Source organism: Neofelis nebulosa, chromosome 18, assembly GCF_028018385.1.
Source record: "Neofelis nebulosa isolate mNeoNeb1 chromosome 18, mNeoNeb1.pri, whole genome shotgun sequence".
In the NCBI taxonomy this organism is placed as follows: domain Eukaryota; kingdom Metazoa; phylum Chordata; class Mammalia; order Carnivora; family Felidae; genus Neofelis; species Neofelis nebulosa.
In genome coordinates, this window is record NC_080799.1 from 4170130 (window position 1) to 4193447 (window position 23318).

Here is a 23318-nt window from a genome sequence, read left to right on the forward strand (position 1 = left end):
ATTTTTTTTTAAATGTTTACTCATTTTTGAGAGAGAGAGAGAGAGAGAGAAAGAGACAGAGCATGAGCGGAGGAGGGGCAGAGAGAGGGAGACAGAATCCGAAGCAGGCTCCAGGCTCTGAGCTGTCAGCACAGAGCCCGACCTGGAACGCACAAACTGAGAGATCAAGATGTGAGCCGAAGTCGGACGCTTAACTGACTGAGCCACCCAGGTGCCCCCTATAACTTCTGACTTTCCCCAAATTTAACTACTAATATCCTACAGTTGACTGGAAGCCTAATCTACCACAGGAACAGTGGATTAACACACATTCTGTCTGTTATTTACAAACTGCAATCTTACACTAAAGTAAGCCGGAGAAAAGAAAATATGATTAAGAAAATCATTACTTAAAATGAATGTAAGAAAAGAAAGGGAAGTGTGTGCCTGGTTGGTCCAGTTGCTAGAACATGAGACTCCTGATCTTGGGGTCATGAGTTTGAGCCCATATTGGGTGTGGGGATTACTAAAAAAAAAAAATAGATAAATAAATAAAAATAAAAATAAATACAAATAAATAGATGAATAAATAAAAATAAATAAGCTTAAAAAAAAAACAAAAACAAGGGGCACCTTAGTGGTTCAATCGGTTCAGCGTCCAACTCTCAATTTTGGCTCCAGTCATGATCACACAGTTCATGAGTTCGAGCCTCACGTCGGGCTCTGTGTTGACAGCTTGGTGCCTGGAGCCTGCTTCAGGTTCTGTGTCTCCCTCCCTCTCTGCCCCTTCCCCGCTCCACTCCTTCTCTCTCTCTCTCTCAGAAATAAATAAACATTAAAAAAAAATGAATTAAATAAACAAATTTACAAAAAAGATTTCTAAAAAAAAAAAAAAAAAAAAAAAAAAAGGAAAATCATAAGGAAGAGAGAATACATTTACAAAATCCTCACGTAAGTGGACCCGTGCGGTTCAAACCCGTATCGTTCATGCAGGACGGAGCAGCGATGGGCACAGTGTGAACGTGGCCGCAGCCCCACCTGGATGGGTGTGAGCGAGTGGAGGAGAGGGAACGGGAGGGGAGGCGGGAGAGAGGAACAGAGGCCAGGCCTGCGGGGACCCGACACTGGGTGCTGAGCACTGGGGAGCCATGGGGGAGGTTAGACACCCTGGCTGCTCCCATGGAGGCATTGCAGGCCGCTGTACTAGGGAGACAGGCTTCTTATTATTCCTCCCCGTGGCTGTCAGGAGTTGATCAGACCTCACTGAACCAGGGAAGAGCAGACCCCTTGTTCCTTGCCGAGATGCCTGTGGATTTACGGGCATTTAGGGGAAAGGGTTCCGTGCCGGCTCCGGCAAGAGTGGATGGCCGCTCCACTTGGCAGATGGAGCTGCGGCCCGAGACAGGCCTGTCCCGCTGAGCTCTCACAGCGTGGGTGGGGGTGAGGGGAGCCCCAAAGGGCACAGGCCGTTTGGAGCAGGAGTGGGGTGGTGGCCGGTGCAGGGAGGCTGAGGCCTGCCACCAGCCAGTGGCCTCTCTGTCGCCAAGGAATCCGGTCTTGCTCCTGGCAAGGACATCTTGGCAGGAGCCGGGCTCTGCCCGGGGTGCTAATGCCCTCTTAATTAGCCAGGCTCTTGCCAGGCACCTGCCGTCACAGCCTCACTTTGCAAAACACGCTTGGGCCTCAGAGTCGGACCAGCCACTGCCCTGCTGTAGGTCAGGTGGGCGGCCGGGTGCGGCACCCTGGGACGGCCTCTGAGCAGCCCGCTGAGGCCCATCCAGGCTTCCCTGTCAGGGCATCGACGTTCAGGAGGATGCCAGAAAGTAAAATGATTTCTAGGGACATGTTTTCAGTAACAGAGATGGGACAGGCCGGCCTCCAGACTTTTGCCCCAGTTGTCCCTGACTCTGCCTTCCTGAACTGGTCACTCGCTTCCCCCTGGACTTCCGGGTTAACTCTAGAGCTCCCCCTGCCCAGGACAGCTCACCACTTGGGCCACCACAGATTTGGTGGTGCCTTCTAGGGGCTATAGTTTAGGGCCGGGGTTGGGTCACAAATCTCTCGCCAAAGCCGATGAGAGCCACAAGCCTGGGACCCTGAAATCTGCCTGTTCCTCCTTTAAAGCTGGGCTACCGCCTTTCTGTTCTGCCCAGGCCTCAGTTGCCCTCTTTGGAACCGGAAGGCACTGAAGCCAGAGACTGGCAGGGATGCTTGTGGAGACGGGGTGATGGCCTCATTCTGCCCTCCTCGGTTCTGTCCGGACAGGGCTGGGGCGCAGCCTATGGCCTTGGCCAGCACAGCTGGCCTGGAGTCCCTCCCATTTGCAAGGCAGCCTGGAGGGACGCAGGCCGTACCAGGCTGCTTCGAGGGGCCCGCAGCCGCAGAACAACAGAAGCCATTCACAGGCTCTGGCCTCCAAGGCCCCTCATTTATGGTGGGCTGGGCCGTGGACATCTGTGCGTCTATACCGTGGAAGCACTTCCGGCCCCTTATGCACGCCTGGGCCGCACTCCCCTCCTTTTGAGAGAAGGGAAACCCAGTCCCCATCACACAGCTCTGAGGGATGCTGGCCTGAAGCTCCCGGGACACTTCACGCCCCGGTCCTTCTGGGGACGAGGAACCAAAGCTTCCAGGGGGCTGTGATCACCCCCGGGCCACCCGAGGCCCCAGGGCCTGGTCTCCGGGTGAGAGTCCAGAGGAGTGGGCAGAGCCCCGAGCAGGTGGGGTGCGAGGTTTCCAGCATCTCACTGGGCGGGTGTAAACCGAAGGAGCCACCGGCGGGGGGGGGGGGGGGGGGGGGGGGGGGGCTCAACTTACCATTTGAAAGCGTGTACTTCTGTAGCTTTTGCCACCACCTGTATCTACCTCCAAAGCATTTGTGTCATCCCCAAAGGAACCCCGTGCCCCTCAAGCAGTCCCCCCCATCCCCCAGGTGACCACCAATCTGCTTTCTGTTGGGTGTGTTCCTTCACCTCCTCTGAGAAATAAGGAAGATCCCAGCTTACTAGAACTTCAGAGCAGATAAGGGAGCAGATAACTGAGAACGTTCAGCACAGTGCTCCGAGCTCCCCACCCCACCAGAGGGACTCGGTGGCCCCTGAGGGCAGAATCCAGCCAGAGGGCTCCTGGGGACGGTGGGAGCCGGTTCTCCAGCTGGGGAAGATTCCTGCCAGGAGGAGGCAGGGGGAGTCCGAGGTGTAGGAGGCCGTGGGTAGCAGGGCTCAGCCTGGGGATGGGGAGAGGTGAGCACACAGCCGGTGCAGGCGGTCATTGCCCCGGATGGAGCAGCGTCACCCCACTAGGAATTTCATGACCCGCCATGTGTCTTGGTGCAGCCAGGGGTGCGGACGGCCCTGGTGACGGGGGAGGGGGGGCTCATTGGGAAGAGTCGTCAAGAGACGGAAGCAAGACGCAGAGAAAAAAGCCAAAGCCAAATAAATAAATAAAATCCTCAAATATGAAGCTATACGTTTCTTTTTTTTTTTTTTTTTTTTTATTTATTTTTTTTTATTTATTTTTTATTTTTGGGACAGAGAGAGACAGAGCATGAACGGGGGAGGGGCAGAGAGAGAGGGAGACACAGAATCGGAAACAGGCTCCAGGCTCCGAGCCATCAACCCAGAGCCTGACGCGGGGCTCGAACTCACGGACCGCGAGATCGTGACCTGGCTGAAGTCGGACGCTTAACCGACTGCGCCACCCAGGCGCCCCTGAAGCTATACGTTTCTATATCTAAACATCTATCAATATCTCCCAGAGTAGGGGCGCCTGCGGGGCTCGGCCGGTTCAGTCTCCGACTCTGGCTCAGTTCGTGGTTTTGAGAGCCCCGCGTCGGGCCCTGTGCGGACAGCTCAGAGCCTGGAGCCTGCTTCCCATTCTGCGTCTCCCTCTCTCTCCCCCTGCCCCCCACTCACACTCTGTCTGTCTGTCTGTCTCTCTCTCAAAAATAAGTCAACGTTAAAAAACTTAGAAAGAAAACATTAAAGCATGGCGAATCTGGGGCGCCCGGGCGGCTCAGCCGGTTAAGCGTCTGACTTTGGCTCAGGTCATGATCTCACGGTACGTGGGTTCGAACCGCACGTCAAGCGTTTCACTGACAGCACGAGAGCCCACTGTGGATCCTCTGTCCCCCTGTCTGTCCTTCCCCCGCTCACACTCTCTCTCTCTCTCAAAAGTACATAAACAGTAAAATGAATAAATAAATAAACACTAAAAAACCATTAAAGGAGAGCGAACCTGCTCGTGCTGTCCTCTGCTGACACAGAAATCACGCTCCATCCATTCCCCTCCCCCCACCACTGCTTTTGGAGGGGCGCTGGGCATTTTCTTTCTTATTTTTGTTCTTGCTGTGCTTCTGTAAAACCTTTTATTATGGAAATGTCCAAACGTTTATGGAAGTTGAGATGCTCACACAGGAAACCCCACGCATCCACCACCCTCTCGGGAAGATCTTAAAGCAAACCCCAGGCGTCTGTCATTTCGCGGGCAGAACTTCTGCGGAGTGCTTCCGGAGGGTGAGGACAGCGCGTTCTGGTTTTTGCCTAATGCCCGTGCCATGAATAGCCCCATCTGCGATTTCACGAGACGCTCTGCAGGTGTTATGATTCCCATTCACAGGTGCGGCACCAGAATAAGTCTTTCATGCAAGGTCCCGTGGCAAGGATGTGTCAAAGCCAGGACCCGAGGGACTCCAGTGTCCCCTCGACTTTTGTGCCAGGTGTCCCTTCAGAAAGCCTCTGCTCTTGGGGCGCCTGGGTGGCGCAGTCGGTTAAGCGTCCGACTTCAGCCAGGTCACGATCTCGCGGTCCGTGAGTTCGAGCCCCGCGTCAGGCTCTGGGCTGATGGCTCGGAGCCTGGAGCCTGTTTCCGATTCTGTGTCTCCCTCTCTCTCTGCCCCTCCCCCGTTCATGCTCTGTCTCTCTCTGTCCCAAAAAAAAAAAAAAAAAAAAAAAAAAAGAATTCAGAAAGCCTCTGCTCCTCCGTGGTGGGAGCAGGGAGCCCCGGGGCTGCAGGGCTGGGGACAAGGGGTCTGGGTCTCTGTGACTCAGGACCCTCACCTGGAGGACCGGGGCCCTCACCTCGGAGCTGGAGAGCTGGGCGGCCCTTCCCGGTGGCCTCATTTCCCTCCCCGGACCAGGCAGGCGGCACGAGGTGGCCAGCCCGGGGGCAGCTTGGTCTAGGTCCCGCCAAGCACTCCGTTCATCCTGTGCCGTGCCCTCCTTCCAGGGCAGCTCAGGTGACTCCTGGGCTCCCGTGGGACCCTGGGACACAGTGACCGTGTTCCTGTCCTTCCCCAGAGGGACCCGAGGCGGGGTCTGCAGACAGCACCCTGTGACCATGCTGGACATAGAGGTGCCCAACGTAACTGAGCCCTGGGAAAGGCCAGCGGAGGGAAACGCGGGGTGGGTGCAGAGCAGCGGACGACTGTTGAAAATGCTAACCGCATCTGAGATTTTGTTCCTGTATTGGCTTCCCTGAAATCATTATTAATAATAATATGTATATGTATTTATGTTTAAAGTTTATTTATTTTGAGAGAGAGAGAAAGCGTGAGTGGGGGAGAGGCAGAGAGAGAGGGAGAGAGAGAGAATCCCAAGCAGGCTCCACACTGTCAGCATGGAGCCCGATGTGGGACTAGAACCCACAAACTGTGAGATTATGACCTGAGCTGAAGTCAGATGCTTAACCAACTGAACCACCCAAACCCCCCAATAATATATATATATATATATATATATATATATATATATATATATATATAAGAAGTTTCCAGGGAGCCTGGCTGGCTCAGTCGGAAAAGCATGCGACTCTTGACCTCGGGACCATGAGTTCGAGCCCCATGTTGGGTGCGGAGATTACTTACTTATAAATAAACAAATTATTTATATAAAAAAGAGGCTTCCCACTCACCCCATCCAGGGATCTATGGTCATGAGATTCACACATGGGGTCGCTTGCTCTGTCCACAGGACACCCTCTTTTCCTGGCAGCTGCTGTGGGCCACGGCTCTCTCACTCCCAATCTCCACCCAAGCTAGTCCAGGGCAAATACATGTCACCCACATCGGCCTTGGACAGAAGACAGAGTGAGCTCCCCACTACCAGAGGCATTCAAGGCAAGACTGGACAGCCTTAATTTTTTATATGGTGCACGGGCCATGGCTGGGCAGGGAGATGCACAAAAACAAGTTGGTTTGTGGTTGAGGGTTTCAGTATTGAGAGGGGGTTCTGGCCAAAGCAGGGCATCAATGGCAACAATCCAAATGTCCATCCATATGACACCAATTAAACAAACGTGGCGCATCCTGCCAGGGAATATTATACAACTGTGAAAAAGAACAAGGAAGCCACTTTTGTACTGAAGCGGAAACCGTGTTAAGATACACCGAGCAAGGAGCACCTGGGTGGCTCAGTTAGTAGAGCATGTGACTTGGTCTCGGGGCCCTGAGTTCGAGTCCCATAAAAAAAAGATACATCAAGTAATCAAAGGGTTGAAAATAACGGAGAGAAGAATACAAACTCAAGTTCGCTGGTCTTTGCGTAAAGAAAGGAAAACACAAGACACCAATCTAACTGCACTTGTGGAGCTGATGGGGTGGAAACTGGGATGGGAACAAAGCCCGGGTTGCGTTTTTGAATATTTGAACCCTGGGAAGGCATCATCTATTCAGACAAAAACTTAAATACTGGTAATTTAGGTCCACATCCTTTGAAATTCTTCGTGTACTGACCCCAGCTGACCTCGCCCCCCAAGTCCTAGGACACAGCCGCTTTTCCCCAACACTGCAGGATCGATTGTGTCCACTAGACTGAGACGGTCCTTGTCCTGTGGGGACATCTCAGGTGTCCTTTTCTGGTCCTCCCCCATCCCCCGCCCTTTGCAAAATCGCATGCTCATTTATTCCACAAATAGGCACGAGCCTCCGTGTTCCTGGCTGATGGATCCTAAAAGGCTTACACAGACTCCACCTTTGCTTGACTACAGGAGTTCTCGGGGGTTCCTGGGGACCCTGGGGGCCCGAGGGGACCCGTCTGTGTCCCCAGGATCCTTCTGTCAATGTCGTTAGTGAATAATAAAACAGCTGGCATTTGTTGAACACTGACCACACGCCAGGGAGAGTTTCTCAGCAACTGTCCCGGGGCGGGCACTGCCACCATGCCCCTTACAGGATGGCAAAGCCGAGAGCCAGGGATGTGCATTTGAACCCAGGCTCCCACCATACCCATCTGGACTCCCCAGTCTTTCTAGCCCTCAAGAGCGTCACCTGGGAAGGCCTGGACCCCGCTCCCACCTCTGGCCTGATCGAGAGGCAGGAGCCCCCAACCGCCGATTCCCTCCTGGCCTCTGGGCTGCAAAGCTGTGGGAAGGGGCTTTGGGGCCGGAGAGGGGAGCTGCAGACAGGGGGGAGGTGTTGCGGGGCCAGATCCCCGTGGGGGGGTCTCAGCACTCCAGCACCACTGCCGGCATGAGGTCGGGCACCCCACGGCCTTCTGTAAATGCTGCAGCTATCTCTCCGCCTCTCCTCGGAGCCTTGGAAGTTGGCCAGAGATCTGGGGTCTTTCTAGTTAAATGGAGGGCTTTCTGGGGACTGGAATGGCTCCTCAGGGAGGGCCAGGGCCAGTGTCTGAGCTCCATGCCCCCAGGGACTCTCAGACCGGCCTGAGATGCGGGGTCTGCATCTCTTCTACAAGAAGGAAACTGAGGCTCTGAGAGGTTAAGTAACTTGCCTAAAGTCACATAGCCAGTGAGACCCTGGGTTTCGAGCCTAATAGACAGCCTCGCAATGAGAAAGTTTGGATGTTCCGGCTCTTGAGGAATGGGTTTTGTGGGAGGGGAGGCTATGGTCACTGTCAGTAAACACATTCGAGCCACAGTGGTGAGAAGGGGACCCCATCTTCCCCTGGAAGATGAAATATCCCCGGAGGAGTTTGCCTGGGTTGGGGCGGGGGGGGGGGGGCGGGCACCGTGCAGACCAACCAGTAGGAGCTAGTTCAGTGCTCTCTGCCTTTGGCCTCGGGACCTTGTGGGCAGCCTGTGGTCATGCTGGCATTCCAGGGGCTCGCTTGGCATGTGGGGAATGTCCCAGCAAAAGTCCTAGCCTTAGAAAAGGGAAGTGTTCCTAGAAGGGGGAGGAAGTAGGAGGGCGGTGGGTGTCGGCAGGGAATGTCCCCTTTGAGGGAGGAGGGCAGAGAGCTGGGGTCCTGAAGGAGGAGGGCTACTCTACCTTCCAAACCCCTTCCAGGGTGCCCAGCTCTGCCACCTATGAAGTGGGAGCCTGGGGGTAGAAAGCGAACGGCCCGGTGGTCCCGGGGGTGCCCACCTGGATTCCACCCCTCAGGCTGCATCCCACCTCCAACCAGCCCGGAAAAGGGTACACTGATCCTGCACTGCTCACCCCACTGCCTGGAAGACCAGCACCCCGAGGCTCCTGCAGCCCCAGAATGGGAACAGCGGTCACTCGTCTCTGCCACCAGCTGAAAGGGCTATTTTGGGCTAGCAGGGCTGGGTGCTTGGGCCACCGGGGGGGTCTGGGCGGCCTTCAGGGCAGAGTCTTGCAAGACCTGAGTTGGGGTTGTTGGGGTGTGCCCCCACCCCTCTTCGGCCCACTGGCCCTCTTGGGGGGATGTGGGGGCGTCTCCCTCCTTTAGATCTCTGCTCTAAGGCCACCTCCTCCGAGCAGCCTCCAGACCGCCTCCACCCAGTACCGATGTGTTCTGTGGCCTCTGCGGTCTCTGTCACAACCTCAAACCCGGCCCGGCCCGTCCTTCCTCCCATCTAGGCTTGGGATGGAGGCGGGGTGGGGGTGGGGGTGGGGGGGCTTCGAGGGGTCCCGACCTCTGGGTAGATCCTCAGGCTGCGGCACTGCGGGGGTGGGACCCTGGCACTGGGGGGAGCGAGCCGAAGCGGGGGCGCAGCAGAGGCCTGCCGCGCAGGAGGAGAGGGGACGCCGAGCCTGCCAACCGCGCCCCTCCGCGCGCTCCCTGCGCCCCCTCCCCGCGCCGAACCCCGGGGCGGGCCGGGGGCGGGGCCTCGCGGCGCTGACGTCACCCCGCCTAGAAAGGGGCTCGCGCGCCGCGGGCCGGCTTTGTGGAGCGCTGCGCAGGGTGCGCGCCGGGCCGCGGCCGTGAACAAAGGAGCAGGGCGCCGCCGCGGGGACCCGCCACCGACCTCCCGGGCCGCGCCAGGGCCCTCCCGCCCGCCGCCACCATGACCGCCAACGGCACTGCCGAGGCGGTGCAGATCCAGTTCGGCCTCATCAACTGCGGCAACAAGTACCTGACGGCCGAGGCGTTCGGGTTCAAGGTGAACGCGTCGGCCAGCAGCCTGAAGAAGAAGCAGATCTGGACGCTGGAGCAGCCGCCCGACGAGGCGGGCAGCGCGGCCGTGTGCCTGCGCAGCCACCTGGGCCGCTACCTGGCGGCGGACAAGGACGGCAATGTGACCTGCGAGCGCGAGGTGCCGGGCCCCGACTGCCGCTTTCTCATCGTGGCTCACGACGACGGCCGCTGGTCGCTGCAGTCCGAGGTGCACCGGCGTTACTTCGGCGGCACCGAGGACCGCCTGTCGTGCTTCGCGCAGACCGTGTCGCCGGCCGAGAAGTGGAGCGTGCACATCGCCATGCACCCGCAGGTCAACATCTATAGCCTGACCCGCAAGCGCTACGCGCACCTGAGCGCGCGGCCGGCCGACGAGATCGCCGTGGACCGCGACGTGCCCTGGGGCGTCGACTCGCTCATCACGCTGGCCTTCCAGGACCAGCGCTACAGCGTGCAGACGGCCGACCACCGCTTCCTGCGCCACGACGGGCGCCTGGTGGCGCGCCCCGAGCCCGCCACCGGCTACACGCTCGAGTTCCGCTCCGGCAAGGTGGCCTTCCGCGACTGCGAAGGCCGCTACCTGGCGCCGTCGGGGCCCAGCGGCACGCTCAAGGCGGGCAAGGCCACCAAGGTGGGCAAGGACGAGCTCTTCGCCCTGGAGCAGAGCTGCGCCCAGGTCGTGCTGCAGGCGGCCAACGAGAGGAACGTGTCCACGCGCCAGGGTGAGTGGGGACGCCGCCCCCCTCCTCTCCCGGTCGGTGCACAAAGCGCACCCCACCCCCGTACCTCCAGCCTCCCGCCCTTTCTCGCCCGCGGCGCTGCTGTAATCCCCAGCGACGTCCGGTGCGCCCCCGCTAGGCGCGCCGGCCACCCCGCCTCGTCGCGGGACGTGCGCTCGGGCCCGGAGGAGGGGGCGAGGGGTGGGGCTTTGCCCACCCGTGCGCGGCACCGCACACCCCCGCCCCGCGTCGGGGTTGGGGCTCCCCGGGCCCCACGTAGGCGCCGCCCTACGGGCCACCCTCCGACCCCCCACCCCCACCCCCAGCCCCAGCCCCAGCCCCAGGCCTGGAACTGCCCACGCGCGCTGATCCCGCGGATCGCCCTGCCCAGCCCTGCCCAGCCCAGCCCTGGGGGGCAACGCCCATCCCCCCTTTCCTCGTGCCCCTCCCTGGTCAGCTCGAGGGCACACCCCCACCCCCCACGGTCCTCGCGGCGCAGGCGGGATGGGGGAGCCTTTGATCTCCGCAGGGTGCGCCGCCACCTTCCAGCCCTCCAGGCCTTTCTCCACCCCCACTCGCAGCCTCGAGAGGTCGGCCTCTGCTGGGGGGTGCGCCCCTTGTGTCTGCCCTTCCCCCCCCAGCCCCTCCTCCCGCGTCTGCCCCGCGCTCCAGGCCGCGGCCTTTGTGAGCAGGGGGGCGGGCTCCTCCCGAGGGCCCTCCCTCGCCCCCTTTGTCCTGCTCGGTCTCTGCAGATGGGAAAACCAGATGCGGAGGGGCGGGGGAGGGGATCGGTTTTCTGCGGGTCCCCCCTTGCTGAGGACCCCCCCGCGCCGCCCCCGGTTCTAGTGCCCGGGTCCGGGTCCGGAGCCTCTCCTGGAGGCGGCCTCCCTCCTTGCGCCCCGGTCCCGGGACGGCGTGGCGCCGATGGCCCCCTGCCAGGCACCCACCCCGCCCTGCGCCCGCCGCGCGTCTCGGGTCTGGTGCGCTCTGCGCTGCGGGCGTTCGAGGGCGGACTTAACGTGAGCCGAGAGACCCCAGCCTGGCTCCCTCGGGAGGCCCCCTACCCTCGAATGAACCCATCCCCAAGTGTCCCGCCTGGAACAATTGGCTGCAACTCGATGCGTCCTTTCCCGGGCCTCCCGCTGGCCTGGCCATTTCCTACCGGCCTGCGCGCCAGAAATGAGCCCCCCTCTTCCCTTCTTAGATTCTCCCCCTGGGCGGCTTCTCTTCCTTCTGACGCCCTCGTCCCTCCTTTGGCAAGGAAGACAGTTGGTTCTCTGCAGCCAGAGGCCCCACTGGACGGACCTGTCGGGGGCTGGATCTGCCGAGTGGGAAGTTGGAGCCCAGCCTCTGGAGATGGCTGGATGGGAGCCCAGTCGGTGGCCTCCCCCTGGTAGAGTGGCCTTCCCGGACTTTGTCCTGATAGCCAGCCTCCTGACTGTGGGCTGGGACTGGGGAGAAGGGGCCTGCAGCCCCTTGTCAGTGGGGTAGAGGCCGGGAAGGGGAAATGGCTGTTTTGTGCCTGAGTTTGCTTGATTTGGGCAGTAATATTTCAAGGGAACAGATGAGCGGGTTTGGCCCAGAGAGGTGAAGCCATTTGCCCAAGGTCACACAGCAAGTTAGCACCTTGCAGAACTGGGTCAGTCTGACTACAGAATAGATGCTTTTCGGGACCCCCTGATACCTCCCAGCCTCCAGGGCACAATGGGCCTCCCCTTTCTGGTCTCACACAGCGGAGGTAGGGCAGGACTCCTCACCTCTTCAGCAGATCTTGAGGCCCTACCAGGTGAGACATGCTGAGGCCTGAGTGGTGAACAAATGAGTGCGTGTGTCCGGACCCTTCCCTGTTGTGGCTAATGTTCTTGTTGGGACATGAGCAGCATCCCAGAGGTGTCAAAAGGCCTGGGGGTCCAGAAAGTATATGAGGATCCCAGATTCGATGGGGGAGGGCGGGGGGGGGGGGGTTGGTGACTTCTGAAGAGGACAATTGAGCTGACCTGAAACATGAATACAAGGTCGTGTGGATCAGGTGTGTGGAACAGTGGTGCCAGCAGGAGGCACAGCTGGTGCAAAGGCCCTGAGGCAGGAAGGAGCAGAAAGCCCAGTATGGCTGGGAAGGAGTTTGTGAGGTTGGTAGGTGGGACTGAAACAGCTGGTGGGGGCCACCATGAGGAAGACCTTGCCCTTGCCCTTGCCCTCGGGGTCGGGAAGAGCTGAGCGAGCCTGGGCAGATGCCCTCTCCTCTTTATTAAGCTTGCTGGCAGCGTTCGGGTGTGATTCAGGCTGATGGGGCAAGGGGAGCCGGAAATTGGGCCAGTAGAAGTGTTGGCTCATCTGTGAGTTTAAAGGTGCATAGACGGGGCACCTGGGTGGCTCAGTCGGTTGAGCGTCCGACTTCGGCTCAGGTCACGATCTCACGGTCCGTGAGTTCGAGCCCCACGTCGGGCTCTGGGCTGACGGCTCGGAGCCTGGAGCCTGTTTCGGATTCTGTGTCTCCCTCTCTCTGACCCTCCCCCGTTCATGCTCTGTCTCTCTCTGTCTCAAAAATAAATAAACGTTAAAAAAAAAAAAAAAAAAAAAAAGGTGCATAGAGTTGGGGGAGGGGTCTTTGGGGGCTGAGATTGGGGCTCTTTTGGCCTCAGATCTTGGGGTCCTCCTCTTGTTCTCGTGTTAGCTGACCCCGGGGCTTCCCGGTGGGATAGAGGGTGACCCGGAGGACCCGGAGCCGTTTGGGGGTGGGGGGCGTGTCTGCGGAGGCCATTTTGGACAGGCCTGCGTGGCAAGGAGGCGGTGTCTGTGCTTCTGACACATGCTGGGAAAAGCCAGCCAGGAAGGAGGAGGATCCGGGGCTTAGCCGGCAGGGGGGATGTGAATCATGTCCACAGGCTTGCACAGGCCTGGCCTGGTGGGGGTGGGGTGCTCCCTGCTGAGGCTGCAGTCTGCTCTCTGGCCTCAGTTTCCCCACCTGCTTGGGCTGCCCCAGGGTAATCCTTTGAGCCAGGCTTTCTTTCTGGGAGGGGGCCATCTCGGCTACCAGGGAGTGGGGTCCTCTGCCTGAGGACCGATGTGACAGGCAGATGGCCTATGTCCATCCCAGGTGCTCAGAAATGGTGTAGCTGTGACCACGTCCCAGGTGAGGAGCTGGCTTGGGTGGGGCTGGAGGTTGGCAGGGTCTCTGGGGGAGCAGCACGTCACTCCCAGTGGGGTCTCCTGCCGTGCTCCTTAGAAATCTCACCTGCCCCCGACGCCAGCCACACGCTGGGCTGTGCCTCACCGAGGTCCCCCCTTGGTCTCACAGCTCCTTGCCTCTGGCCAGCTGTGCCCTGGGGATGTGCTCAGGAAGTGCCCTGTCCCAGCCACTCAGGGGCACTCAAAAGGCAAGGCTGGCTGGCTGGCTGGCTGAGAAAGGGCTGGCCAGGTTGGGCTTTGCAGGATGTGTAAGAGCTCTCCTGAAGAGGCAGGACATGTGAGGTAATTCAGGCCCTTGTTCTTGTGCAAGGATGGAGGCAGGATCTGAAGGGGTCAGGTGGTGGTAAGAGTGACCAGAAGGTGGGGCGGGGGGAGCGGAGTCTCCCACCCCCCGCAGCCTTAGCAGTCTCCAAATTTGCCTGGCCTGTCCAAAGTGGACACTCCCCAGCACCCCATTCAGGTTAGGGGAGGGGACTGGGAAGCCCTCTCTGAGCTACCTTAGAGAATGGCTCAGAGGCTGGAGACAGGGAAAGCCGTGAGGCAGAGGGCCGGGCAGGGCTGGGGGCGGCAGGAGACGTGCTTCTTTGAGCCCCCACATCTGCCTCCCTGGGGCTCCTGCGGGTCTGTGACTCAGGTTTTCTGTGCTGCTGCTGCTGCTGCTGTTGATGAAAAGAAAAATCCCGAAGAAAACCCTGTTCCCATAGTAACCCAGCTCTAATTAGAGACTCCAAGGCCAAGCGGGGCCTTTCCCGTCTGGGCAGGGCCTCGGAGCCAGGAGGGGCCCCGCTGGATGTTGGGGAGACGAATCCCTCCCCCACCCCTTCCTTTTGGGGTTGGAGGACCTGCTGTCTACCTGGCACCAGGCCCCTGAATTCTTCCAACCTCCTGGCAGGATGGAGAGACCCTTTTGGTAGACAGAGGGAGACCGAGGCGGAGTGAGGGGAGGGCACTTACCCCAGGGTGCCTGGCCCCCACTTTGGGTGGCTCCCCTGCTGGCCTAGGCCCTTCCAGGACTGCACACAGCCAGCTGACGGGGTCTCAGTAACCCAGTGGCCGGTGGCAGCTGTGTGCCCCTGGGCAGCGACGACCCAGCGGAGCCTCCCGACTTCTGCGTTATCTCCCGAAGGCTGGCAAGTGCCTCGTTTATCTGCAAGGCTGTATTAAGATGAACCCTTTGAACCAGCAGATTTGACTTCTAACCCAGGTCCCTTCCCTGCTCCCTTCTGCCCCTCTTTCTGGGGATCTCCCTCTGTCTTTCCTGCTGTTGGAGCGTGCCTGGAGGGCTTTTACTCTCCTCTGTTCCCTCCTTCCGGTCAGCCAGCCAGCGCAGGTACCCTGGGTACCCTGGGCAGGTGGCCGGGGTGGGCTCACAGGGCCCCTTCTGCAGCAGTGGGGGTGGGGCAGGTCGGCCCGCTTTCGGGGACTGCAGCCCCAAGTGGTGCTCCTCCCCTGAGTGGCCCTAGGACGGTCCCATTCTTGGTGGCCCGGCTACCCAGGGGGCCCAGTCCCTGCTGACCCTTATCCTCACCCAGTGCTTTACTGGGGGTGTGATGGTGGATGGGGCTCATTACCTGCCTCGCGGCCGTCAGCAGATCCCCAACATCAGGGCTCTGAGGGCCCGGGGGGCCTGGAGGGTGGAGCCCAAGGGGTTCCAAGAGGATCTATTTCAGGGCCCTGGTTCCACCAGGCCACACAGAGGGCATGGCTGGAGGCCCGTTTGCCCCCTTCCCCTCCTCAGGGTCACCAGGACTCAATACTCTCCCTCTGGGTGACCTTGGGCAAGGACATACCACCTCTGTGCCTCAGTCTCCCTCTTTGTGGAGGTGAAGGTCCCCTCCCCCTGGTGCTGATGTGGGTTAAGACAGGCTCACACCCTGGGCACCTGGGGGGCTCAGTGGGTTAAGCGTCCGATCTCGGCTCAGGTCACGACCTCACCGTTCCTGGGTTCGAGCCCCGCTTCGGATTCTGTGTCGCCCTCGTTCTCTGCCCCTCCCCCATTTGTGCTCTGTCTGTCTGTCTCTCTCTTTCAAAAATAGATAAACATTAAAAAAAGAAAATAGGCTCACACCCTTCAGGCCCTCCACTTGGTGGCAGAGAGCTAAGGGTGGGTCCCGGCCGGGGGTGGGGGTGGGGGAACCGGGGCTCCGCCAGCCACCAGCCTCCATCTGCCCCTCTGAAGGGACAACTTACCGTCCACCAGTGTGGTCCCGTCTTCCCTAAGGTGTCGGGACCCAAACGGTGACCCACTTGCGAGCTCTGAGTCTGGGCACCAGCAGGTGGGGCAGATGTCTCTGCTGTCGGGGTCGTTCGAACCCAGGCGCTTGGGGAGTGTGAGTTCGTTCTATTGGGGCCGCATAGCTTGCTTCCGGGCTGCAGGGCGTGGGAGCACTGGAAGCTCCCTCCGGTCACATCAGGTGCTTTGGGGACAGGGACACGTGTGCAAAGATGCTGCCAGATCACCTGCAGGTCGAGATCGGTGGCAGGTGTGCACTGAGGTGGAGAAAATGCCTGTGTCTGCACAGGGGGACAGGCAAGGGGCCCCGGTGCGGTCTGGGGCGTGGGGGCGTGGGAGGACCGCGTGCGACTTCACTTTTACGAGTTTTGTAAGTTTTCTGAAAGGAACGTGAGGTCGTTCTTCTGTTTTCCTGTTAACTTGGACACATTCAGAGGCACGGGGAGGCTACGATGTCTCGATTTCCCTCAGGTGCCACAGTCTGCCATCTAGCTCCATCTGTCCCTTTATTCGTTGTTTTTGGTTGTAGGTAAAGCAAATCCCTGACCTCGGGGCATTTCGTCTCGAGCTGTTTGTGTCTGAAAAATGAGGCCATTTTCCTACATAACCGCAATATGATGAACCGTAATTAATCCTTAATACTTAATCCTGGGCCGCGTTAAGGTTCTTCCGACTGGCTCTAGAATGGCTTTTTGCAGATGGTTTGTCGGAAGGTATTACTTGTATAATCAGAGGACATGATGCCAAGACGGACGTGGCCGGCCTTGGTCCCTGCCTGGCCCTGCCTGGGGTCTTGGGTTCTGGCCTCTGCCGTCGAGGCTGAGGGGTCTCTGCAGCCCCGCCGTGTTGGTGTGTGAGGGCAGGGCTGTGGGTCAGCCCGAACTGGGGTCCCCGTGCCAGTCGGAAGCTCTCCCCGCAGGTATGGACTTGTCAGCCAATCAGGATGAGGAGACCGACCAGGAGACCTTCCAGCTGGAGATCGACCGCGACACCAAAAAGTGTGCCTTCCGCACCCACACGGGCAAGTACTGGACGCTGACGGCCACCGGGGGCGTGCAGTCCACTGCCTCCACCAAGTGAGTCCCCCTCCCCCCCCCTCCCCCCCCCCACCAACCACCCCGCACCCAGACCGGCCCTCTCTGTTGGGACGGGGCCCGGGGACCCGGGGCGGCCTTGCCTGACCCTGCCCTGTCACCCCCAGGAACGCCAGCTGCTATTTTGACATCGAGTGGAGTGATCGGCGGATCACACTGCGTGCGTCCAATGGCAAGTTTGTGACGGCCAAGAAGAACGGGCAGCTGGCCGCCTCGGTGGAGACAGCAGGTAGGTAGTCCCTCCCCGGTTCCCCGGAGGGTCTGCCCACCTCCTAGTCACTCCCCGGCACCGTACCACCCCCCCCCAGGCCCGCCCCCTGCTAGGTCTCACCCTAGGGCTGATTTGCCCGGTGACCCCAGAGTCCTGCCCTCCCTCTCTGAGCCACACCCGGATCACCCCAGCCCCCCCCCCCTGCCCCGCCCCCACCATGAGGCTCACCGCCCTTCCCCCTTCCTGGGCCAGGGGACTCGGAGCTCTTCCTCATGAAACTCATCAACCGCCCCATCATTGTGTTCCGCGGGGAGCACGGCTTCATCGGCTGCCGCAAGGTCACGGGCACCCTGGATGCCAACCGCTCCAGCTACGACGTCTTCCAGCTGGAGTTCAGTGACGGGGCCTACAACATCAAAGGTGGGTTCTCCGGAGGCGGGGTGGCTCAGTGATTTGGCTCTGGGGACAGACATCCTGTGGCCTCCAGGCCCTTCCCCTCTTCTCTGTGTAGGAGGGGGGCTCCCCGGCCCACCCCAGAGTGGACTCCCTGGCTCCACCAGAGCGAGAGGCGGGGTTCTGGAAAGGGTGGGCCGGGAAGGTGTCGCACACCTGAGCTGTGGGACTTAAACCCCGGGTGGGGGGAAGGGGCGTGGGCCCCTGTCCAGCAGGGTAGGGAGGGAGGCTTAGACACAGAGGTCACCCCAGTTCCGGAGGTGGTGATTGCCGTGTGGGGAGCTGGCCCAGCATGGGGCCTGATGGGCCTCGCCCCCACCCCCCACCCCAGACTCCACAGGCAAGTACTGGACAGTGGGCAGTGACTCCTCGGTCACCAGCAGCAGCGACACCCCCGTGGATTTCTTCTTCGAGTTCTGTGACTACAACAAGGTGGCCATCAAGGTGGGCGGGCGCTACCTGAAGGGGGACCACGCGGGGGTCCTGAAGGCCTGCGCCGAGACCATCGACCCCGCCACTCTGTGGGAGTACTAGCCTGCCGCCCAGCGCCCTGTCCCCGCCCTGCCCAGACCCTTCTGCTAATAACTCTCTTCTCCAGGCGGGCTCCGGTGTCGTGGCAAGTCCCTTGCCTTTCAAACTGGAAACCCAGAGAAAATGGTGCCCCCACCTGTTGCCCCGTGCCTGGTCCTTGGAGGGGATCTCAGACCCCTCTGCCCTCTCCTCTCTGCCATGGGCAAGGCTGGCACCCCTTTCTTCTGACCTCAGACGACTCTGAGCCTTACTTCCTCAAAGTGGCCAAGGAGGGCGGGGTGGTGGGCGGGGGGCGCTGGGAGGCCTTCCTGAGCCCCTGGGCCTGGCCGGGTGTGTAACTGGAATCTTCTGCCCCCTCCCAAGAGCCTCTCCCCACCCGCCCCTTCCCGGGAGCTGGGCGCTTGCCCCCAGCTTATCGGAGCCCCTGGTGCACCATCCCTGCGGCAGGGGGAGGCTGTGGGAGGGGGAGAGGGTGAAAGCAGCGTGTGCTGGCTGCTGGCCCCTCTGTACCCGCGGCCTGCCCGTCTGCCCACCGCTGTGGTCTGGGGCCCTGCCGTCTTCTTTCACCCTGGCCTGACTGGAAGCAGAAAATGACCAAATCAGTATTTTTTTTTTCTTTTTTTTTGAAACGAAACATTATTGCCAGAGGCGCCCAGGCAAGCCTGGTTGGCAGCCACGAGTGATCTTCAAGGGGTCTCGTGGGGGATCTTGAATCGGCATCTCCGGGCCTCGCAGCCCTACTTGCTTGCTAGTCGTGGGGGGCGGGGGGCGGGGTGCTTCCCTGAATCCCAAACCCGCCCCTACCTCCTCGGGGCCTCTCGCTGGCCCCCCCCCTCCTGCCTGCCCTGGCCTGTGTCCCCATCTGGTGGTGCTGAGTCCCTCACCGCCTCAGCCAGAGCCCCCGGTGTGATCGGTGCTCCCTGTCCGACTGGACTCCTTGGGTCTTGGGGTGGGATGAGGTTGGGCGGCACCCTCCATCGGGAGCCTCCCGGGGAGCCCCGAGGCCCTTGGCTCCCCGCCCTGCCCCCTGCCAGCCCCCCACCCCCGGTTCATCTCTGCCATGCATCTCACTCTGGGTGTCTTGGTCTTTTATTTTTTGTAAGTGTCATTTGTATAACTAAACGCCCATGATAGTAGCTTCAGACTGGAAAGCAAAATAAAATAATGCGTGTGCAGCCCTGAGCTGGCCCGTGTGTGTGTGTATGTGTGTGTGTGTGGTGTGTGTGTGTGTGTGTGTTGGGGGTGCAGGCGGGTGGGGCGGACGGGGCCCAGGGTCCCATGGGTGGTCTGAGCAGCCTGGCTGCCTCCAGGAGTGGAGGAGGGGGCCCTGTGAGGGATGGCCTCTTACTTACCCCAGAGATCTGCCTGAGGCCACCAGGGTCCCAAGCAGGTAGCGGGAGCTCCTGGGTGGGGAGGTGGCTCAATCTGGTCCCACAGTTTCCTGCCTCCAGTATTTGTGAGGCCCGTTCAGGCCTGCACCGTGAGTTGGGCCCGTGGGCTTAGGAGGTCGAGGTCAGGGTAACACGAACCCATAGATCCAGCTTTCTTCTGCCTCTAGAGATGCCCTTGACTACAACTTGGAGGACTGGGGCCCTTGGCCGCCCTCTTCTACTGCATAGGCCTTGTGTGGATCCATCAACACCCCCAAACGCTAGGCCTTGCAGAGGCTGGGATTTCGCGGTCCGACGGGCCCTCTGAGGATGGGCACAGATAGAGACAGGTGCAGGTACTGGGAGCAGGCGGCTGGATGGGCTAAGCTGGGGGGAGGGAGGCGCCAGGTTGGGTCCCTACAATCAAAGCAGGCTCAGCCCTGTTAGTTGGGGGACACTTCTCCATCTGGCACACCGGAAGCTGATGAAGTGTCCAGCCCTGAGCCCACCCTGCGTTCTCGGCCCCTGGCAGACCCCCCTCCCCCCCATCTGGCCAGCCCTGCAGCGACTGCAGTATATCACTTAACCCAGAGCTTCCCGAGGGTAGCGCCAGCTCCCATCTTACAGAGAACACTGAGGTCCAGAGCAGTCAGGCACAGCCTTGCGGGTGGAGCACGGCGCCCTGTGGGTGTCCAAGGAGCAGAGGATGGATGCGGACACGGGGGCGTGCGGCGTGCAGCGTGCGGGGCCTGGGACCGCTGGGGTGAGGGGGCTGGAGCGGGCCTCGCCGCCAGAGGGCTCAGCGGAAGCGCTGATTGGCTGCTGGTGACGAAACTGGGAGGCGGGCTGTGATTGGTGGTTCCTGGAGGCGGGAGTCTCGAGATTGACAAGGGCAGATGGCAGCCACAAAGGGATGTTGGGGCCCCAGCGGGGTCCTGGCGACCGGTCCCCCACCCCTGTTAAAGCCAGGCTGGAAGCCAGAAAAGTCTCAGTGACATGGAAGGGACAGATGAATCTTCCGGATCCAAGCTCTTCCAGACCACGGGGGAGGGGGTGGGCGGGGGAGGCACACTGAGAGGGGTTGGGGTGGGGTGCAGGGGTTCCAGTTGGGCACAGTTGTAGATCCTGCTGGGTGAGGTGGCTCGAGCCCCGCCCACGGAGCAGGAATGAACTGCCCTGGAATGACACCAGGGTCCGCTCCCGGAATCCCAGCCTCGTCCCTAACCAGACAAGCTAGGCACAGATTCCGAATTCCATCCATTCCACAAAAATGGGCACCTGTCACGTGGCTGCGCATTGTGGGGGCTGTGGGTGACTGAGGCACGCAGTCTGACTGGGGAGATGATCACACTTAGGGAAAGAGGGCATTATAAGGGACAGGAAGGACAGTCTGGGCAGAGGGAACAGCATATGCAAAGGTCCTGTAGGGGGAAGCTAGGCAGGAGGCAGGGTGGAGCCTCCTAGGGTGGGTGGAGCCTCCTTGGGTCCTCCCTGAAGAGTGGGTTTGAACAAGCGAGGGAGGTTGTCTCCGGACCCACCTGGAGGCAATGGGCATCTTCAGAAAGAGATCGATCGTCCTGTGGCCTTGCATGGAGCATGTTGGGGACCACCAGCCTCACTCCTGCACATCCAGGCTCCTCACTTCTGGGTCTTTCTGGGCCTTCGGTTCCCTTCTGTCAGAACCAGCTCTGGGGCCCAGGCTTGAATGCCAGAGCAGGAGATGCAGCTCTCGATCCTGCCAGAAGAACCTTCCTCAGTGTCTCCCCATTGACAAGGGCCTGGCCCCATCACATGTGATCCTGCATACACATGGGCTTATGTACATGCATGGGCATGCGTACAGAGTCCTGTGCACACCCAAACACACGTGCACTGGAGACATATGTGTGTGCACAGACATAGAAGTGCTCACGGACACACAGATATGAGTACAGATACACATACGCCAGCTCCCGGGGAACAATGAGCTGTCCTGGTCGGTGGGGCCTCTGAGCTTCCCAAGTGTGTCCGCAGCTCAGGCTTCTCCCCTGTTTGTTTCTTTCTTTTTAATTAAAAAAAAACAAAAAAAAAAAAGGTTTTTATTTATTTTTGAGAGAAGGAAGATGGAGTGTGAGCAGGGGAGGGGCAGAACGAGAGGGAGACACAGAATCCAAAGCAGGCTCCAGGCTCTGATCTGTCAGCAGAGAGCCCGACGTGGGGCTCGAACCCAGGAACCGTGAGATCATGACCTGAGCCGAAGTCGGACACTTAACCGGCTGAGCCGCCCAGGGCCCCTCCTCTCATTTCTTTTTAAAAAAAATTTTTTTTTCCAACGTTTTTTAATTTATTTTTGGGACAGAGAGAGACAGAGCATGAACGGGGGAGGGGCAGAGAGAGAGGGAGACACAGAATCGGAAACAGGCTCCAGGCTCCGAGCCGTCAGCCCAGAGCCCGGCGCGGGTCTCGAACTCACGGACCGCGAGATCGTGACCTGGCTGAAGTCGGACGCTTAACCGACTGCGCCACCCAGGCACCCCAACCCCTCCTCTCATTTCTGGGGCGATCTCAGAGGAGGACACTCCAGGGCTGGCTGTGCCCTACTTCCTGCAGGGTCAGAGCAGTCTCTTCCTGAATCAGGAGGGATGATAGGTGACCTCCGGTGACCCCACACTGAATCATTATGTGAGGCCCCAGAAGGATCTGGACTCTCTGGGGACCCTCCGTCCTCAGTTTCCCCCATTTGAGCAGTGGGCGATTGGCTCCCTGGCAAGACTGTCCAGATGGAGGAGGGGTTCTGAGAGCCCTGGGGCAGCGAAGAGAGAAGGGAACAGATGTGGTCTCCCCAGGCAGAAGGAGGCGTGGAGAAGGGGCCTGGGCAGGGGGAGGAGGGGCGGGGTAGGGTGGAGCGTTTGGCCCGAAGCCCAAGCCTCTTAGTGGGGCCTCTGGGCTTAACCAGGAGGAGGCTCATCCTCCAGGAGGTGTGAATCAGCAAGACAGAAGCTGTGCAGACTTGGGGGAGGGATATGCACTCCCCTCCCCCTCCCTGGGACCCAGGCCTGACCCCCTGGGAGGGGAGGGGCAGACCCACCTTCCAGGAAGCTCCTGCTGGTGCCAGGCATTGGCAGGTCCTCTGCACGGGTTACTACTTGATCGTTATTATTATCCTAAGAATCGAGGTGATAAAAGCAAGAGGATGACGTCAAAGGGTGCCCGACCCCAGTCCTTCTCCCCCCAGCCCCGCCGCCAGCCAGGGTACCACCGTTGGCTACGTCTTTTACTCTTCTGGAAAACCGGCTGTTACATACAGTACCCATAGATAGCCCTTGCTACGTGCCGGCTACTAGCCCCTTGTTCACTCACTTAGTCCTGTGACGGGCTGAGTTGCGTCCCCCTTAAATTCTCACGCCGAGGCCCCAACTCCCAATACCTCACCGTGGGATTGTGCGCAGAGACAGGGTATTTAAGGAGGTGATTATGAGAGGTCGCCGAGGTGAGCCCCACTCCAATCTGTGTCCTTGTAAGAAGAGGAGATTAGGAGACAAATTTGCACAGAGGGAAGACCGTGTGAGGTCTCAGGTAGAGGCCCCAGCCCAGCCGTGCTGACTGACACCTTGATCTTGGACTTCCAGCCTCTGGAGCCAACTGCCACCGTCCCCATCCATCCCAGCCCTGGGTAGTGGTGGTGAGTCCTGCTCCTCCCATTTATTGGTGCAAAGACTGAGGCGCAGGGCGGTTATGAAACTTGCTCCGGGTGCAGCTGGGATTTATATAGAGAAACATAACCTGTCTGTACAGCACATAGACGCTCGCGGGATGGGTTCTCCCAGAAACAGACACGCACTCAAGGCCAGGGGGCTTATCTGGGAGGTGACCCCGGGAACAGGGAGGGGGGTACATGAGCCTGAAGGAGGACGGCAATAGTGTGTGAGTGCCGTGGGCGACCCGGGAGACCCGGATTCACCCCGCAGAGCCTCCCCGCGAGCCAGCGTGCGGGCGCTCACCGGCTGGCCACTTCCTTAGTGGTTACCCTCCAGCACTTTGGACTTTGCGGTCAGCTGCAGCCGGGGGTGAGGGGAAGTGAAGGGGAAGCCGGGGTGAGGGACTGTGCGTCCAGGGGGCGGCTGCGGGGGGAGACCGGCAGGCCTGTGGTTCACAGCAGCTCTGTGCTGGGCAGGGAGGGGCTACGTGGCAGGGCTGCTCTGGCCTCTGCCGCTGTGCCAAGATGATCAGGACCCCGTTGGGG

The 23318-nt window shown here is 60.0% G+C and overlaps 1 protein-coding gene across 1 annotated transcript; it reads left to right on the top strand.

Annotated features, from left to right (window-relative positions):
- The first annotated feature begins 9056 nt into the window (after window positions 1–9056).
- FSCN1 (fascin actin-bundling protein 1) lies at window positions 9057–18908 on the top strand. The gene is made up of 5 exons (XM_058710251.1): window positions 9057–10018; window positions 16357–16513; window positions 16639–16760; window positions 16995–17162; window positions 17527–18908. The coding sequence occupies exons 1-5, from the start codon at window positions 9187–9189 to the stop codon at window positions 17727–17729; spliced, it is 1482 nt and encodes a 493-aa protein (XP_058566234.1). The 5' UTR covers window positions 9057–9186; the 3' UTR covers window positions 17730–18908.
- Window positions 18909–23318: the final 4410 nt, after the last annotated feature.

Excerpts from the sequence above, each read along its gene's own strand:
- FSCN1 (XM_058710251.1), top strand. The coding sequence starts at position 9,187 with ATGACCGCCAACGGCACTGCCGAGGCGGTGCAGATCCAGTTCGGCCTC. Across the intron at positions 16,514-16,638 it reads CAGTCCACTGCCTCCACCAA|GAACGCCAGCTGCTATTTTG; the intron begins GTGAGTCCCCCT and ends TGTCACCCCCAG. Across the intron at positions 16,761-16,994 it reads CGCCTCGGTGGAGACAGCAG|GGGACTCGGAGCTCTTCCTC; the intron begins GTAGGTAGTCCC and ends TTCCTGGGCCAG.